Source organism: Ambystoma mexicanum, chromosome 11 (genome assembly GCF_040938575.1).
Source record: "Ambystoma mexicanum isolate Mex_15411 chromosome 11, UKY_AmexF1_1, whole genome shotgun sequence".
In the NCBI taxonomy this organism is placed as follows: Eukaryota; Metazoa; Chordata; class Amphibia; order Caudata; family Ambystomatidae; genus Ambystoma; species Ambystoma mexicanum.
In genome coordinates, this window is record NC_090934.1 from 740,997,715 (window position 1) to 741,016,487 (window position 18,773).

At 51.2% G+C, this 18,773-nt stretch overlaps 1 protein-coding gene across 3 annotated transcripts in view; it reads right to left on the bottom strand.

The window, feature by feature from the left end:
* USP47 (ubiquitin specific peptidase 47) overlaps positions 1 to 18,773 on the bottom strand; it is a 2,970,466-nt gene that overhangs the window by 1,878,564 nt on the left and 1,073,129 nt on the right. For all 3 annotated transcript variants that reach the window (XM_069623643.1, XM_069623644.1, XM_069623642.1), the window contains one exon: positions 17,609 to 17,740. In XM_069623643.1, the coding sequence (XP_069479744.1) occupies positions 17,609 to 17,740 (132 nt within the window). The remainder of the gene's footprint in view (positions 1 to 17,608; positions 17,741 to 18,773) is intronic.

Consider the following 18,773-nt stretch of genomic DNA (forward strand, 5'->3'; position numbering starts at 1 on the left):
CCGGGTGGTCCCAGAGAATTTGGAGGGTACCAGCAGAATTTGTTTTCCGCCCAATAGCCCGCCCCGAGATAATGCCAGGGACAGTGATGTCACTAGACATACATGCAGTACAAATCGCAGCCAAAAGAATAGCTGTAATTGCAATGGACATACACAGCTGTGAGTGGCATACAGTATTATGCATAAACGCCAACATTGCGCTCCAAGATTTATCAGACGAGGAACTTCTCACAGACTCGAGAGTGATGGAGAAATCATTATGGAAATAGCCATCCCTTGTGAAATAATGATACAGCAGAGACAGGTGCCAGAACAGCTAATGGCGGTAGTAGGGGCCCCACCTTTGTTCTTTAATGACGACATGCAGTCGGTGCCCTGGTAGTTGTGGACAACAGGTCCACATGACGTAGGACTGCTACACAGAGTCACACGATCAACGGCGAGGCCAGTCGCGCCACTGTATCGAGCTTGGCTCCCAGAAACAGCGCAACCTGCGACAGAACCAGGTGGGATTTGGGGAAGTTGATGGCGAATCCCAGGTCCGTGAGCAGCAGGACGGTATTTGCTGTGTGTTCGACAGCAAGTTCCCTGGTCCCTGCTCGGATGAGCCAGTCGTCCAGGTAAGGGTAGACGTGGATCCCCTGCAGACGAGCCGCGCCGCCACTGGTGCCAGGCACTTGGTGAACACCCTGGGTGCCGACTTCAATCCGAATGGGAGGGCCTTGAACTGGTGGTGCCGCCCTTGGACTACGAACCTGAGAAACTTTCGGTGTCCTTTTAGGATGGGGATGTGAAAGTACGCATCCTCCAAATCCAACGACGATAGGAAGTCTCCTTCCTCCAGCTGGCCCAGCACGTGCTGGAGGGTGACCATCCGGAACTTCTGTGCCTTGATGTATTTGTTTAGCCGACGCAAGTCCAGGATGGGACGCCAACCTCCTGTCTTCTTCCTGACGAGGAAGTATCTTGAGTATATTCTGGAGCCCCGGTGCCTCTTTGGGACGAGCTCGATGGTCCCTTTCTTGAGCATCGCCCTTACCTCTAACAGTTGAGGGACGTGGTTTTCCTTCCTGGCCACTGGGGGAATTCGGGGGCACTTCTTTAGAAATTCCAGAGTGTGTCCGTGGGCCAGCGCATCCAGCACCCAACGGTCAGTTGAGATGGACACCCACACACGGATGAACTTCGCCAGCCGGCCTTCCACCGGGGTGCTTCGGTAGGGGCCGACACACGGCCGGTTAAGTCTTGCTTGGAAGCAGCCTTGCCTCCTTGGCCTCCCTAGTGACGATGGCGAGATCGACCTGACTTGCCTCGTCCCCTGTATGCTTCTTCCGATAAGGAGCGGGTCGCCTGACGGTAGTTTGAGGAGCCGCCGCCGAATCCTTTGGAAGCACCTTGCTTGCCTCTAGAGTTCCGAAAGGGCAGCCGCCGTTGCTGCAGAACTCCCAAGGCCCGAGCCGTCTCCATGTCTGTCTTGATGGCCTGCAGCGACTCATCCACTGTCTTTCCAAACAGATTGTTCCCGTCGAAGAGCATGCCCAAAACCTTGGCTTGCACATCCTGGCGGAAATCCGTCACCTTGTGTTAGGGAGAATTCTCTGTTAAGGCTAATTTCCAAAACCTAGTGAGTCCCCCAGCAGCTTGATTTTTGGGGTTTATTTTTTTCTCCTGCTAACAGTGAGACTCTTTCTCCCACTCTTAGACATGATTTGAGATATCCTTTGACTTTGCAATGTGTTTAATGGGCTATGGGGTCTTTTACTCCATAGGGTTTCATGTATTTTTGCTAAGTGTGTTACACAGCACCCTCAGTGCAGTAACACAGGGGTGTCATAGTGACCCCCAAACAGACACCATACCCTGGGACTGGCTACTGTCTCCCAGGGCATGTAAAGTCACCATTGACTTTACTGGTCTTAAATTAGCAACAGAACCAGTACAAACCATCATATTGTGGAAGTACTGGTAGGAGTAATTAGATTGCCCCTGGGTCTGTTTTTCGAGGGGGCACTGTGCAGTCCCCCCTCGTCAAGTTTCTGGCTGGTGGCAGTGGTTACCACGCAAAATATTCCACCGGAATATTTCCTATGGGATTTTCCCATTCATTTTAAACGCACCACTTTTTGGTGCAATGTTAAAGATACCGCCGGGTTATTTATTTAATATTTATTCCCCAGTTGGGTCTTTTTGCCAGGACTCGGTTTTAAAATGGCGTTTGTGTTCGCCTCTGTAACTCCAACCCAAGTCGAGCCCTTTGTTCCACTTTTTGGCGGGCTTCTCCACAGAAGCCTCCAAAAGTGGTGCCACTCTGTCTGGGTCTACAGGATGTGTGGGAGGGGGGTTTAGGCACCCTGGACTGAGTTGCCTCGGCAACTCAAGTTGCACTCTTGTGTGATTGGCCCAGTGGTGAGCCGCCCGGCTCACCACTTAGCATGTTTGAGTGACAGCTAGGACTGATGAATGGGGGTTTTCTGCATAAAAGATGGGCTTTGGGGACTGGAACTTCAGAAGTCGCCACAGGACCAAAGAATCCGAAGAGGGAGAAGCTGAGCCGACCTGCAACAACGACACCACCGGTGGAGCCCTGCTGAACCGTCTCACCACTTCCCAACGACAGAGAAGATCTTCATCTCGGAGAGTCTTCTTCCTCTGAGCTGGTGGGGATAACCAGTTCGCCCTCTTTTTTGCCTTCCTGGATCGTCTCGTGGTCGAATCGCCCGTGCCAAGCACCCCGGCAGCCGGATAGACACGCTTCACCACTACCGCGAATAAAAAGGGTAGAACCTTTTGACAGGGAAACTCTGCGGCTGGTTTCTTCCCTGGCATTGCAACGACCTCCAGCTTTCCTCCACGTCGAGATCTCCTCTTCCCCTGGACGAAGCACCGACATGCACCCGCTGCCAGGAACAACTGCCCCCGCTGGAGCTTTCTCACCATTTCAGGTACTGAGTCCCGCCTGGTCTCCCTTGCAACAGACTGTTCAAGGTGTCCCGTAAATCCTTGACTTTCTATCCTGGGGTGACTTGGGACCTACTAACTAACTTTTCCTGACTTGAGCCAACCCTTTTTGAACTCTTTGAAGAACTCTTTAAAAGTACTATTGAACTGTGTGATCTTGGACACATTCCGCCTGACTCTCTTCAAGAGTGGACCTAGCCTATGACTTTCTTTCTACTCAGTAGATTCTGCCTTTTCTGACTTGCTCTGGTTCTCCTAAAGTGTTGGCATTGTGTATGTTCCTAATTCTGCCTTTTTCCCTCCCTTTTGAATTAACTTATTGGAGTGCCATCTTAGGTTAAGCGCTCACCTCTGTCTGAAAATAAGTGGTGTTTTAACTAAGACTTGTTCAATAAGTGATCAGGGATGTATATATATTAATAGTGACTGTGTTTGAACTTGCTTGCCATATTAGTGTTAGTGTATTTTACAAAGTGTGTTTTTAAATTTGGCTTTGGCTCAATAGAGCAACAATTGAACAAGCAGATGCCGCCGCAATGTTGCAGACGATATGTAGCAGGAAATCAAGAGACTTTTGGTCCCTGATCAGAACAACTTCTAGGGCTCGAGAGAACATAAACAACTTTGTGGGAGAGGGGACTTGGATGAAATTTTTTAGAAATTTGATCAAGAAAGTCGGACAGCAGGACACTATAACCCCCGTCTCCCTAGATTCCCCATGGGAAACAGCGTGGGATCGGGGTGACATCATGAGAAAACTGGTGCGGTTAAATAACTCGAGGGCCCCAGGCCCTGATGGTATCGGAAATGCTGATCTAAAAGAAAATAAAGAAGAATGGGCAAATTTCATCTATGAAGTAATAAAGAAGTGCACTCTCTATAGAACCATACCCATCTCCTGGACAATGGCAACCATAGTGCCAATATATAAACATGGACCAAGAGAGGAGCCTAAGAATTACCTCCCAATAGCACTTCTAGACGTGATTGGAAAAATCTTTGGTTCACTTCTTCTGGAAAAATTCCAACACTGGGCAAGAGATTCGGGCAATGAAGACCATTTACAATCAGGGTTTGTAAAGGATGCAGGGACAGCTGTAAACATTTTGCTACTAAGCATCTTAAAAAGCAAGATACATGAAGGAAGCCTGTAAATCTATCTAGTATTTGTAGACCTGGTCCAGGCATTTGACCAGGTCAACAGGGAAATACTATGGGACAAATTGAGAGCTAAAAAATGTCCGATTGGAATTTTGGTACCGATAAGAGCTCTTCACCAAGGCACTACTATAAGAGTACGTCTAAATCAAGCAGGACTACTTTCTGAAGAAAGATCTACAGCCAGGGGAGTGAAACAAGGGTGCCCCCTCGCTCCAACACTATTTAATTAATATCTTTGGGACATCAAAGAAGGAGAGGAGGCGACACGTGTTTTTCCACTCACAACAGGAAGATCAAAAATTGCAAGACTGCTATATGCAGATGATCTCATCTTGTTGGATTTGACACCAATTGGACTACAGCGACAACTCAATCAGCTGGCAGACTATGTGAGGAAGAACAACTTGGAAATCAACAAAAGTAAAACTAAAGTTATGATCATGGGAAAACATAACTCTCGTACTGAAAAATTCAGATGGACCCTAGACGGAGAAAAAATTGAACAAGTGGAGGAATTCAGGTATCTAGGGGTAATCCTCAGTAACAACAGTCGGGAGTCTGCAATGCAAGATCATCTCTTGGAAAAAACAAAGAAGTTGGCGACTCAAGGCAAAATGATCGACGTAAGATTTTGCAAATTCACCATAAATCCCTTGATACAATTCTACAAGGGAAAGGTGGTGCCATCCCTAATTTACGGAGCCGATGCAATGCTAACGATACCACGAAAATTCTGGAGGCGAATTGAAGGACTTTTTTGGAAAACCACCTTAAAGTTACCAACATCGACTCCTATTTCAACAATACGACAAGAACTAGGGTTACACAGTCATTAGAGTCGATGGTGGTAAGAAATACATTAATGCTATACAGAAAAATCAAAATTAGCAAATGCCCAAGTGTAGCAACCATCATCAATACAGAACTTGGGGATCAGAGAAGTAATTTTCTCATAAATTAGGCAGTGGAAAATCAAAACACTCTGGTGGATATTGACAGCACTGAAGAAGAGCTGATTCAAAACCCAAATAAAGTCAGAAAATAACTGTTGGAACGAGACTGGATTCAAATGACGTCTTTGCAAAACAGAAGTAAAATAATAAACCACCAACCGCCGACAAGGGGCATAAATGAAATGCCAAATTACTTAAAAAAAAATGCAAACAGACACTTAAGAAGTATCTTCATGTGTTTTCGCTTAAACCGTCTACCCACAAATGAAATCAGGGCGATAAGAAAGATCTCATTGGAAAATGGTTGTCGCTTTTGTAAAAAACCAGATGAAATTGAATCATTGAGGCATTTGTTGTTGACATGCACAAATCAGAGGGACTGGAGAGATAGACACCTTGGCCATATATTTAAAGAGTCGTAAACATGTGGTGAAGAGGATTGGTGGAATAAATTCATAGAGGGAGACAACACCTCCCATGTTATAGCGGTTGCACAATTCCTCACGAACTTGAAATTAGAACTTCAGGAATGAATCAAGGGGGAAATCCTCTTACAATATACTAAGCTGTAAATTAGTCTGGTGTTAGGGAGGAAGGTCAACTTTTATCATCGTATTGTCCCCTTTGCACCGTTGCACACTCTTTCTCTCGTTTCTCTGCCTATTGTTTGTCAGAGGAGGACATTCTCCCGTTTTATTTCACAGGCTGGAATGGACAATTCGGAAGGAGGGAAGGAGGGGAAAATGTTTATTATCTTGTAAAAATTTCTATTGTAAATTGAATCAAGTAAATAAAAAATAAAAAATAAATAAATAATTATATACTTTTATACCCAAGCTCTGGTCAGTATTTGCTTGTGCTACTGTATTTTGGGACCTATCTTGTATACTCTATATACTGTCTAACTCTTCTTGAGAGACGTCTGGCTGCTCAGCCACAGCTACCAGGTAAATCTGGGTGGTACAGACTGCTACCAATTGGGTTTACTGCCAACACCTGTAGTCTTAAGCATTTTGCAGTGGTCCCTAAGGGAACTGCACAGGTTTCTGCCTAACACCTTGAGCCACCCCCGCCGTCGAAGGCAAACGCCGTTGCCCAACTGGTGGAAACCGGTGTCGACAATGTCCGTGGCCACAGTTATGGCGTGGTCCGACACCACCTCAGCCTCCTGTAGGATCACCAGGGCCTCTGCCCTCTTGTCGTCCGGGAGGAAGTCCAAAAGGAGGGCGATCTTGTACCACAATTCCCTGTCATAGCGGGCCACAATCGCTAGGGCGTTGGCCGCCTTAATAGTCGTCGCCGCCGACGAGATGACTCGTCGTCCGCGGTGCCCAGCTTCTTTCCCTCGCCGTCCAGTGGGGAAGTTGAAGATGAAGCCGATGCGCGCCCCCCCCCACCGCTTTCTTCTTAGCCGCTGCTGAGATGACCGAATCCGGGGTCAGCTGTGCCCTAAGGCACAACGGGGCGGCGTCGGGGACCCGGTACTTCTTCTCGTACCAGTCCCTCTTGGCAGGTGTCGTGGACGGGTTCTTGAGGAGGGCGAGTCCCTCGTCCCCGATGTCATCCAGCAACAGCACCGCGAGGACCGTCTTCCTCTTGGCCTCGCGCCATTGGTAGAGGAAGCCTTCCTTCTCTTCGGGGCAGAGCTGAAAAAGCTGGGATGTCCTGGCAATCATGGCATGGAAGGAGCCAATCTCGTCGGGCAGGGACACCCAAGGAATCGGAGACGGGAGGCCAGTCCCGTCCTCACTGCCGTCGTCATCATCCATCCCCGTCGTGGCCGTGTCTGTTCCCATGTCGTCCCTCGGGACCAGGGAAAGCGACAAAGAGTGAGAAGGCCGTGAGGGTTGAAGGGGCACTGGATGAATTCTCCCCCTCTTGTTTGGAGGGCTTCCCGATGGACCCGGTTCAGCTGGGTCGTTCGTCGGGGGTTGGGGCAGTCTCGTCGTCTCCGTGGATAAGGCTTGGATTGCCGTCAAAATGGCTGCCGAGTTGTCCTACGGCTTGGGAACCTTGTCGTCGTTGCCACCCTCGCTCTCGTCGTCCCACTCGCCGAGATTCCTCCCATGGGACTGGGCTTCTTCCAAATTCTCGGTCAGTTCCTCCTCTGAGGTTGTGTCCGTGTCCGTAATGGCCACTGCCTCCCCCCTCTCTTTCCACCGGGGTCTTCACAGGGGGCTTCTCGATGGGCTTAAAAGAGGATTCCCTCCGCGGAGGAAGGGAAACTCTGGGCCCCGAGGTCGCCTCCACTGGGATAGCCTTCACAGGCTTCGCCAGGGCTGCAGAGACTCCCTCGATAGAGGCCTTAGCCGGGTGAATCAAGGCCTTCACCACTTTGGGCGCACTTGAGGCCTTCACCTTAGGGGGAGGGTCACAGCCTCGCTCCCCCTTGGCCGGTTCCTTCGAGATCGACCGGGGCCTCTCCAGAAGCTTAGCCGGGTTCTCGGATTTTCTCTTCCCCTGAGCCAGAGCGTTGGCTCGTGGTTGATGGCGTGGGTGAAGGTGCGCCCTGCCTGGCAGCTGATGAACCCGACCGTTCGGCGCTCCCGGCGCTTTGCCTTCTGTTGGGCCCACGTCGCTGGGGCGCCCTCACAGGCCTTCGAAGACCGCTCGGACTCCTCCTTCTCACCTGCTGGACTCTTGCCTTCCAGCCAGTTGGATAGACGGGTCCGACGATCCCTCGTAGTCCGATCCGACAAGTTCATGCAAAACGCACAGTCCGTCTCCACGTGCGTTTTGTCCTCGTGGAGGCAGTAAAGGCATTTTGAATGCTCATCCTCGAACACATTTTGTAGGTTGCATCCAGGGTAGCTGAACAGTTTGCCAGGAGTCGAGCTTCCCTTCTCCTGGGCCATGTTCTTCTCGTCCGCGAGGTAGGCCTCAGAAACCTCTGGAATCCTCCAAGAAGCGTAACTTGAAGAAAACTTCACCCTTGAGGGGCGTAGATAAATCTGAAACGGGTCCCCGTTAATCGGAAGTAGAAACGGTGGAGCTTGAGGCTCAATTAAACCGAAAAATTAGATCAATCTCTTTGAAAAAGCTCAAAAACGCAGTAAAAGCTCGAGAACTATAGCACGAGGATTCCCAACACTTGAATGTGCAGTAAAAATCTGAGAATGGCTACCAGGGCCGGGGCTTAGGGAGAGGGCAGTCATTGGCTGGGGACAGTATGACCCAGAGGCCAGTGATTGGTTACTACTAAGAAAAACAGATCAAAAACAAAACTGATGGAACAAGTTACTTACCTGTAACGGTTGTTCTCCAGCATGGGTCTGGCATGGATTCACATGCTCATGAATATTCCCCGTCGTCAGGCTGGGAATCCTTGGTAAAGAAAAAATCAGTTTCAGTTTAGTTTCTGAACTGTCTTTCTACTAATAACCAATCACTGGTCTCTGGGTCATACTGCCCCCAGCCAATGACTGCCCTCTACCTAAGCCCCTCCTCTGGCAGCCATCTTCAGATTTGGTAACACGTAATGTGGCAGTATGACCAAGTGAAGAGCCACAGAGGGGAAGGAGGGAGGGTTCGCATGTGAATCCATGCCAGACCCATGCTGGAGAACAACAGTTACAGGTAAGTAACTTGTTCCTTCTCCAGCATGGGGTCTGGCATGGATTCACATGCTCATGAATATAAGAATACATAGCAGTACACACATGCACAACCACGGGAGGCGGCAAAAGGCTCAACATTAAGCATTACATAAACTCAACATTAAGCAACTCCTACCTCCTCACGAGGCCCACCTTCAGACGAACAGGTTGCGCAGCACTGCTTGGCCGACTCTGGACTCCTCCCTGGAATCCCGGTCGACGCAGTAGAATCTCATGAAGGTGTGCGTCGAACTCCACGTAGCAGCCCTGCAGATGTCCAGCAGGGGCACACCAGACAAGAAAGCCGTAGTAGCAGCGATCGCTCTGGTCGAATGGGCTCTCGGACGGCCGGGCAACGGTCGGTTTGGCCAACCGATGACAGTGCATGATGCAGCCGGAGAGCCATCTGGAAATGGAAGCATTTGAGAGAGCCTTCCCTTGGTTCAGAGGTCCAAAGTTCACAAACAACTGTGATGTCTTCCGAAAACTCCTCATTCGGTCCACGTAGAACTTAAGCGCTCTAGCTACATCCAGCGAGTGCAAAGTCCTCTCGGCCGGCGACGAAGGCGACGGAAAGAAAACTGGCAACACCAAGGGCTCGTTAAGATGGAAGTCCGACAGCACCTTGGGCATGAAAGAGGGGTGTGTCCTCAGCACCACCCTTGTATCGTGAAAAGTCAAGTATGGAGGCTTGCAGGATAGGGCCTGAATCTCTCCCACGCGTTGTGCGGAGGTGATGGCCACAAGGAACGCTGTCTTCCATGACAGGAACTTCAACGGAGCCGAATGCAAGGGCTCGAATGGCGGCCCCATGAGCCTGGTCAGCACCACGTTGAGCTCCCACACCGGGGCTGGAGCCTTCACCGGCGGGAACGATCGGAACAGTCCCTTCATAAATTCCTTCACCAGTCGATGAGACCACAAGGACAGCCGTCCTGTAGTTCTGATGTATCGGAAGATCGCTGCCAGATGTATCTTGATGGAAGCGTGAGCTAGTCCAGCTTTGGCCAGCGACAGTAGGTATGGTAGCACTGGAGTATGGTAGAGTATGTTAGTCACTAAGGTGAGTAATGTATAATTACTCTTACGTCCCGTCCCCTTTCCTCCATACTGTATGGGCGATTATGTTGCCCCAGGGTGGAGAGGAGACAATCCTTAAGCAAATCGGTTCCGGAGAACCGCCTGTCCGAAAACCGCATCAGATCTAGACCCGGCATCCAAACAGTAATGCTTGCAGAAAGCTGAGGGAGAGGCCCAAGTGGCCGCCCTGCTTATGACTTGCCAAGGGACATGGCGCTGGAATGCGATGGCCGTTGCCTTGACCCTGACCCTGACTGCATGGGCATGCATGTTGGCCGGGAGCAGCTTGTGCTGGCCCTCGTAGGCTTCCTTGAGGGCCGAGACCATGCAGCGGGATATGGAGGCCTTAGAGACCTGATAGCCTGCTCTCGAGCCTCCGAAAGTGACAAACAGGGTGTCCGACTTGCGGAAGCCCTTGGTCCTGTCCAAGTAGAATTTTAGGGCACACCTGACATCCAGGAAGTGCAGCACTCTCTGTGCTTCATCCTTGGGATCGGGAAAGAACGTAGGAAGGACTATTTCTTTGTTCAAGTGGAATGCAGATGGAACCTTGGGCAGACATGCCGGGTGCGTCCGCATGACGACCTTGTCCTTGTGAAAGGTGGTATATGGTTCAGAGGCAACCAGCGCCTGGATCTCGCCGACTCTGCGTGCCAAGTTAAGACCGACTAGTAAGGTCGTCTTGATGGTGACCAGCCTAATGTCCACGGAAGCCATTGGCTTGAATGGTGTGTGTGCCAGGGCGCCCAAGACTATGTTAGGGTCCCACACAGGGTGCGGTCTCTTGACGGGCAGGTAGAGCCTAGCGAGACCAGTCAGATGTTTCACTATAGGGTTGGAGGAGGAAAAGATGCCTGCCTCAGAGTTCCTGTAAGCCCCAATGGCTGCAAGGTATGTGCAGCAGCTGTCCACCTGAACGCCCGAATGAGCGAGGTGCGCCGAAAAGGAGAGCACGCCGTCCAAACCGCAGGCCAAGGGGTCGATTCCCTTGGAGTCTGCCCAGTGGCAAAATCTGGACCATTTGGCTTTTGTACTGGCCCTGGTGGCCTTGCTCCTGGCGCCCTGTATGATCTCCAGATTGGCCTGTGAAAGACTAAGGTGCCGAGCATTACCTGCTCAGGTACCACGCTGCGAGGGCTAGTTTCCCTGGCGTGGGGTGGATTACTCTGCCCCCCTGCTTGCCAAAAGACATGCTGGGCCTGTCGCAAGGTGTATGGGGGCACCTCCGAGAGGCTGAGTAGTTCCTAAAAACATGGCCTGGCCGGCCACCATGGAGCTATCAGAATGATGAGGAGTCGGTGAGACTCCTTGATCTTGCAAATTACCCTGTGGATCAGGGGGGTAGGTGGAAAGGCGTAGGCTTTCATGCCGATCCACTACATGTGAAATGCATTGCCCAGAGAGCCGGGGCTCTGACCCTGCCAGGATGCGACCTGGGGACACTTCTTGTTGTGCCAGGTGGCAAAGATATCCACTTGGGGGTGACCCCACTTGCTGAAGATCTCCTGAAGAACGAGGTTGTTCAGCTGCCACTCGTAGTTTTTTTAACACTCCAAACATTACAAACAGTGAGGACATCTGTTGTACAGTTTTGCAACATTACATTACAATTTAGGCATTTCGGTCCTCCCACCCCTTTAACTCAAGCCCCTCCTTCCATGTCATCATCCTGCTTCTCTTCAGGCATATCTACTTCCATTATTCTTCTTATGTCATTATCACCATGGTCGGCCGGGGGGGTGGGGTGGGGGGGTGTAAATCCCACCATCGAGGTCACCAATTGTCTCCATGCTATTTGGGGTCCCACCTCCTCCCCCCGCCCCCTACTGACTGCTTCATGCCAGGCTGCTGTTTCTGCTTCCGCCCACTTAATGAGATCCGCCCACCACAACTCCATTCTAGGCCGTTGGGGTGCTTTCCAGCCCATTGCAATTCTCCGTTTAGCCAGGATGTAGGCCAGGTCCTTCAGCTTACTAATGTGCCTCAGGTTGCGTGGTCTGGTAAAAACCCCCAGCATGCATGCCCAAGCTGACTCCACCTCCAGCACAATCCCTTTTTCCGCTAAGCGTATCTTCACCTCTGTCCAAAACCTTCCCACCTCTGGGAAAGCCCAAAACATATGTAGCATCCCAGCGTTCTCCTCCCCACACCGAGGGCATTTCTGTGCCCCTGGGCCTCCAAACCTGGCGATTCTGCCAGGGGTCATCTATGCTCTGTGAGTGACATACAATTGTATCTGCTGGAGCCTCGCGTTTCGGGACACCTTCTTGTGATACATTTGGGTTCTATCCCATTGCCCCTCCGACATGGGTTCTCCCACCTCCTCTTCCCAGTCTCGCCTCAGTTGCAGCAGCTCCTTCCCCCCCTAGTCCCCAGCAGCTCATATAGGCGAGAAATCTCGTGCCCACCCTCCGAAATATCATACATTGTCTCAATGGTTGCATCGGGTTGTTCCGCCAGCACTGCCTCAGGCCACCTTTTTTGCACCCGTTTGATAATTCTAGAGTAAGTGATGTATTGACCTTTTTCCACCTCTGTGTCCTCCATTAGCCTCTGAAAGTCCACTGCCACCCCATCTTGCCATATACCGCCAAGGGTAGCCAGGCCCATTGGTTCCCAGTATCTACGGACCCCTTTCATCATTTGGTAGTCCTCTCTGCACAGCACTACTAGCGGTACCTGCAGGGAGAACGGGACTGGATGTCCTACGATTTGCCATGCTCTGCGCCACATTTCCCAGCCAAGCACTAACAGTCTCGCCATTCCTAGTATCTTTAGTTTAGGTAACCACACTATTTCCCGGAGAAAGAAGGGAGCAGGGTCCTTACACAACAGCCTGGCTTCTGCCGTTTCCTCTTCAGACAACTACCTAGCCACGTATTGCAGCTGTCCCGCCAAGTAGTATAACTCAAAGTTCGGCAGGTTAATACCCCCTCTGTCACACAAATTTTGTAGTTTCCAGAGGGCTACCCTGTTCCTGGAATTCTGCCATATGAACCCCCTGCACAGGCTGTGGAGTTTAACAAAAAAGCGTTTGGGGATCACATACGGGATGTTTGCAAAAAAGTGTAACAGTCTAGGCAGGACCACCTAGTGGTCTAATCAAGCCGTTCTACCCATCATGGCAAGGGGCAATCTGGACCAAAATCCCATACTATTCTTGATTCCTTCAACTGCCTTTTCCATATTGTGTTTGTGTTCCTCTCCCATACGTTGTGTGGTATATATCAATACCCAAGTATCTGAACGTCTCGGTTCGCCAGGGTATTGGCAAGACCGGTAGGCTTCCCGGTGGGGCACGTCTGTACCTCCCCAGGGCGAACATGCTAGATTTCTTGGGATTTATACCTATGCCCTAAAGAGTGGCGTATCGTTCCATCACCTCCAGGACATATTGTAGGGTTTCCTCTGGGATGCGAACCTCCCGCCGTATGGAGCCCTATTTCACCATGTTGTTGTCTGAGGCAAACTGCCAGTGGCTCCAACGCAAAGATATACAGCATGGGCGACCAGGGGCAACTCTGTCTAGTACCCCTGCTGAGTTGCCATTTGTCCGCTGCCACTCGTAGTTGTCCGCTCCCAGTCTTCTGAGCCTGTCCGCCTCCAGGTTAGATTCCCCTGGGAGGTGGATTGCCGAGAGGAAAATTTCATTTTCCAGGGCCCATTCCCACATGCTGATCGCCAGTCTGCACAGAGGAGGGGGGGGGGGGATCTGCTGCCTCCCTGCTTGTTGACATAGTACATGCGGGTCGAGTTGTCTGTCTGGACGAGGACAACCTTGCCCTTGAGAAGTGGTAGGAATGCTTTGAGCGCTAGCCAGATGGCGTTCAGCTCCAACCAATTGATGTGGTATTCCTGTTCCTGTCGAGTCCAGGTGCTGTGGACCGAGAGATCGTCCAGGGTGGCTCCCCAGCCCTCGAACGAGCAGTCTGTAGTGGTGGTGGCCTGCGGATTTGGCGGCCGAAAGGGCTTGCCCGTCCGTGGGTTGCCGTCCATGGACCACCAAGTTAGGTCCGGGTGGAGAGATGGAGGAACGTTGATCGTCTCGGATTGCGAGCCCCGCTCCCGATTCCATGAGGCTGCGAAATGCAGCTGAATCCTTCTCATCCTTAGTCTTGTGTGCGGCACGTCTAACAGAACCGCTGCTAGTAGACCCAGGAGATGTTGGTACCACAATGCCGAGGTCACCTCTCTGCTGAGGAAGTGGCCCGTGGCCTTCTTGATGGCAGAGGTGTGTCCCAAATGAGTCCCAGGAATGTCAGTCTGCGTAGGGAGCAGTGGTGATTTATTGAGGTTGAGAGAGAAGCCCAGGTCGTGCAGTGTTTGGGCATGGAAAGAGTGGTGAACAGCTTCCGGAGAGGTAGCACTGACGAGCCAGTTGTCAAGGTATGGGTTGATGTGGAGGCCCTGCTCTGGGGAGGGCCACCACAGCGTTCATGAGTCTGGGGGCCGAGATGAGGCCAAACGGAAGGACTTTGTATTCGAAATGGTAGCCCATGATCCTGAACCGTAGGAAAGAATGATGGTGCTGCCAAATCGGGACGTGTAGGTATGCGTCCTTCAGGTCCAGGGAGCACATCCAGTCTCCCTTGCACAGTGTCTCCGCTATAAAAGCTGGTGTAACCATCTTGAATTTTTTCAGGGATAAGGAAAGGTTGAGGGTGGAGCGAGCAGTCCAGCACAACTCAGGCCCGCCTGGTGGTTCTTCGAATGACGAAAATCCTGGAGTAAAAGCCAAAGCCTTGCTGGGAGGCTGGAACTTCCTCCACTGCCTGGCTCTCTACGAGCGGCCGGATCTCCGCCAAAAGAGTTGCTGTCCCAACTTGTGGGAGGGGAGGAAAGGATGGGAGGATGGGATAGGAAGGCAGTACCCCATGGATACTATGGAGGGGACCCAGGGGTCTGCGGAATTCTGGCGCCAGTCTTGTGCATGGAGAGCAAGCCTGCCGCCCCCTCCCCCCCACTGGAGACACGTGGACCCGAAGGGCCGTGTCATGCCTTCATTCCCTCTGAGGCAGAGGAGGGGGACTGGAAAAAGCCCTTACTCCGCCCCCCATTTTTGTGGTTTGCACCGGTTCTGGGACGGCGAGCGGTCCGGCTGCCTGGCTCTGCGTTCCTGGAAGCCACGGAACCCTCCATAGGTATGACCCTTCTCCGAGTGCTGCTGAGATTGGGTGTACGATTTGGGCATGGTCTTAGTAAAACTGGATAAAGACTTTGCCGTTTGTGAGCTGCTGTTCTTTTTGTCCAGCTCTTCGACCGTAGAGGAGTGGAAGAGGTCCCCCCCCTCAAACTGAAGATCTAGAATGAGCTCCTGGACATCCGGGTTGAACTATGTTGCCCGGAGGCAGGCTGTTCTCCTGTCAGTTGCAATGCAGATGGCACGGCCGGAGGTATCGATATGCGTCAATGTGGACTCCATGAGGTCCTGTGCCACAAGCTTGGATTCCGCTAGCCCCGCCTTAAATCGAGATTGGCATTGGGCAGGGAGTTCCGGGAGAAAGTCCGCAATTTCCCTCCATAACCGTTGGTTGGCGTCCACCAGCATGGCATCTGCGTTGGCCTGATGCATGTGCAAGGAGGCATTGGCGTAGATCTGCTTGCCGTACGCCTCCAAGATCTTCTCCTTGTCTAGCTGCGCCGCAGAGGAGGCTGAGAATGACTAAGGCTTAGAGTATAGTGATGCCGCAGCAATCACTGAGGAGTGTGGCTGAGGATGGGTGGAGAGCAAGAGTGTATCCCCCTCCATCTGCCTGTACTTGGCGTCCAGGCGCCTGTTGACCGGCTGGACTGAGTGGGGCTTGAGCCAACCCTTCTTGGCCAGGGAGACTACATCGTTTTGCAGTAGAATCCCATGCTGGCAGGGGGGGGGGGCCTCATGAGGCCTTCAGCCAGAACCCCCTCTGCCGGCTGTTCGTCCTCGGGTTGGGGGAGGCCCAGGTACTCCGCCAGGCCAGCAAGACGTTCATGGAAGGCCTTGGCTGAGGATGGCGTGTCTGGATTGTCCTACTTGTCCGTATCCTGCGGATCTGGAGGATCTTGTGGAGGAGAAGGGGTAGATGGCACTGGAGGCTGGGGTACAGTGACCGCAGCCGTAGGCTGAGGAGGCGGCGGAGGTTGCAGAGTTGGCTGTGGAGCCAAAGGAGGCAGCTGCACTGGGGCCTCGGCCCCGATGAAGGAGTCTGTGGTGCCTTTAGCATGGCAGGGAGGACTTCCCTGAATGCGTCTTTGATGATAACCCCCATCTAAGGAGAGCTCATGAGGGCGAGAAATTTCTCAAAGAGCACTTCCTCACTGGCCAAAGAGGTGGCAGGGGGTACCGACAGGGTATCCAGTCCGTATGGATGCAAAGGAAAGCTGCCCTACGCAAATGAATGGTAGACTGTAGGCCACGTACCTGGTTGAGGCCAGTCCCACCTCGACACTTGTTCTTTGCCAAATTCGTGAAATAGCATTGGACGGGTGCCCCTTTCTGGTGAGGCGGCCATTTTGTCGAGCTGCCTGCCATGTGCCTGCAACGTATTGCTTGGCCCGCTGGGCCCGGCCGGGTCCAAGACTCTTGCGTGTGGATCACAAGGCCTTCCCTGCTCCTCGGCCCGGTAGGTGAGACACCCTCGAACCGGGGGTCGGTAGAGCTGTGTTTAGGCGCCCCCTCGGACATACTGCCGCTAACAGGGCGTGGCCCCTCGGATTTGTTGCTGGTAACAGGGCGTGGCCTCTCAGGTGTAGACCCGGTAGAAGAACCCTCCAGACACTGCGCCCGGGAGGATCCGAGGACCCCTCGACCCGAAGGCGGGTAGCTGAAGCAGCCTCGGGGCACGTGCCGGTAGAAGGACATGGCCGGCCCCTCCCGGGTGGAAGAGTCCCTGGGAAGGAGTCTCCCTTGCGGGGTGCATTAGAAAACATAGGCCCTACCTTGGGCCTGGCTCGATGCTTCACGAAGTTCTTGAGATCCTCAGGAGGCGACCTCTGGAAGAGCTCCCCCCACCTGGCTAGTCTGTTCTTCAGCACCTTCGAGGACAGCGAATCACACGCCAAACATGCTTGCCAAGTGTGGTCTGAGCCAAGGCAACATAGGGAGAGGGGGTCTGAAGTCAGGAAGATCCTGTTGTAGGATGGCCACCTGCTGAATCCTGTGGAAATCAACATGTGCCGGGGAGGAGCGTGACGCCTGAGGACAGAGTACCTGAATGAAAAAGAAAGAGAAGAAGTATCCGCGTGTGGAATGACATGGCCGAAGCCAAACCCAGGAGCGCTGGTGAATTCGGCCCGTACCCGTTGATGCGGAAAAGGGGACTGAGGTGTGGCACCAGAGGGCGTAGTCAGGGCAGCGCATGCTCCCTGGGCCGCGCCTCAAAATTTAAAGGGGAAAAAGATTTTTTTCTGGTGAAAAAGGTTCCGTCTCCCGTCCCTCGCGAGGGACGCCCATACAGTATGGAGGAAAGCGGACGGAAAGTAAGAGTATGGACTGGGCTCCATATGTGATGATTGGTATCACTTTATCCTTGTAGAAGATTATCGCAGGACTGTCCGAGAATTTGCCCTATTTCAGTTGTAAGGCGTTTCATTCTAGTTTTGAAATGAACATCTATACTTTGGAATAAAGATATTTGTATGGTTGATTAACAGTAGCAAGCACAGCTCAAACAAGTGGTTGGATATAACCTCAAGTAGTAACTAGCACAATACAAGGACAGAGAAATAAAAATAAATAGGTTGATTGCGCACTTGACAGGTCAATGTTGGTGTATATGTAAATCATACCTGCTAAATGTTGGTAAATAGATCTAGAGGACACACATTGAAATTAGAGACATGGTCTGAAAAAGGGCCAATGCAAAGTATTGTTTTACTGCTTACCCTGCTAACATGCTGATCATTGAAACTGTACCACTGGTCATCGCCAAACGATTTTATACAGGCATAATAATGGCCTCCAGCAGCACTTCCAGAATGGACCATCACAGAAAACAGTTCATACAATGACAAGTTCTAAATTGAAGAAAAGCAGAACATTTAATTTAGCACTTCAAAAGCTAAACAAAATTGAACTTTATCACTTAAAGGATATTTACTAAATTAGCTACAATGTTAATAATCTATATCTGCATTTCCTTGATAATATGATAGGTTTCAATAGTCTTTCGTAAACAAAGCATTTGTAACTTTAGCAGCCATCCATCCTCATAACATGTGTCTGCTCAAATTCCTAACAGTTATTAGGCATGTATATAAAAAGGCACACTCCAAATGTATTGTATGAGGCAGGTCGATGTTCCCAGTCAAAACAGGCTCTTAACTGAATGAGGGCACATGCAAGTTGGAGGCAGAAGAGAAGGGGCAACAGGGAGAAATTGTCCTAGTAACTGCCACTGTAAATGCAAACATTGACAGACATTCGTGTGTGGCAGAGAGCAGGCGTGATGAGAACTAGGACCGACTCATTTTCCTTTTGAACTAGACTTCCCATTTAAAGCTTTCTTCATGTGGGACCACTGTAGACAAAATGACACTATGTAACACAGCAAGGGTAATGAATTACATTGCCAACTCATCTAAGATTTCGTTGTTAAATACGTGTAGTTGGCTCAACACTGGTTCCAGTAGGCCTACCATGCATGTTAGGCCTACCATGCATGTTAGGCTGGTATTATGCTCCCCTCTGTGCAAAAGTGCACACTTCTCCTGCCCCCATTTTGGCACATTCAATCAATTAAATGGCTTTTGCTTTAATAGAGGGGCCATGGAATATGCACATTAGTAGACTGGATTTATCGAACTCCCTCGCAAAGGAGTGCACCTGGTCTATGGTCTTCAAAGTAAAGTCAGGGCAAAAGTGGGGAGATCTGCGCCACTGCTAGCAAAAATTTGGCAGCTAATTCAAGTTGGTGAGGAGAGAGACAGCTCCCGGCACATGCTGTCCAGTTATATGTTTGCATGCACACAAACCCACATAAAATCATCCCAACAATCTTAAGAAAAAGTGTCATCCTAGGGCTTGCAAGATGGCCGGTGAAAAGTAATG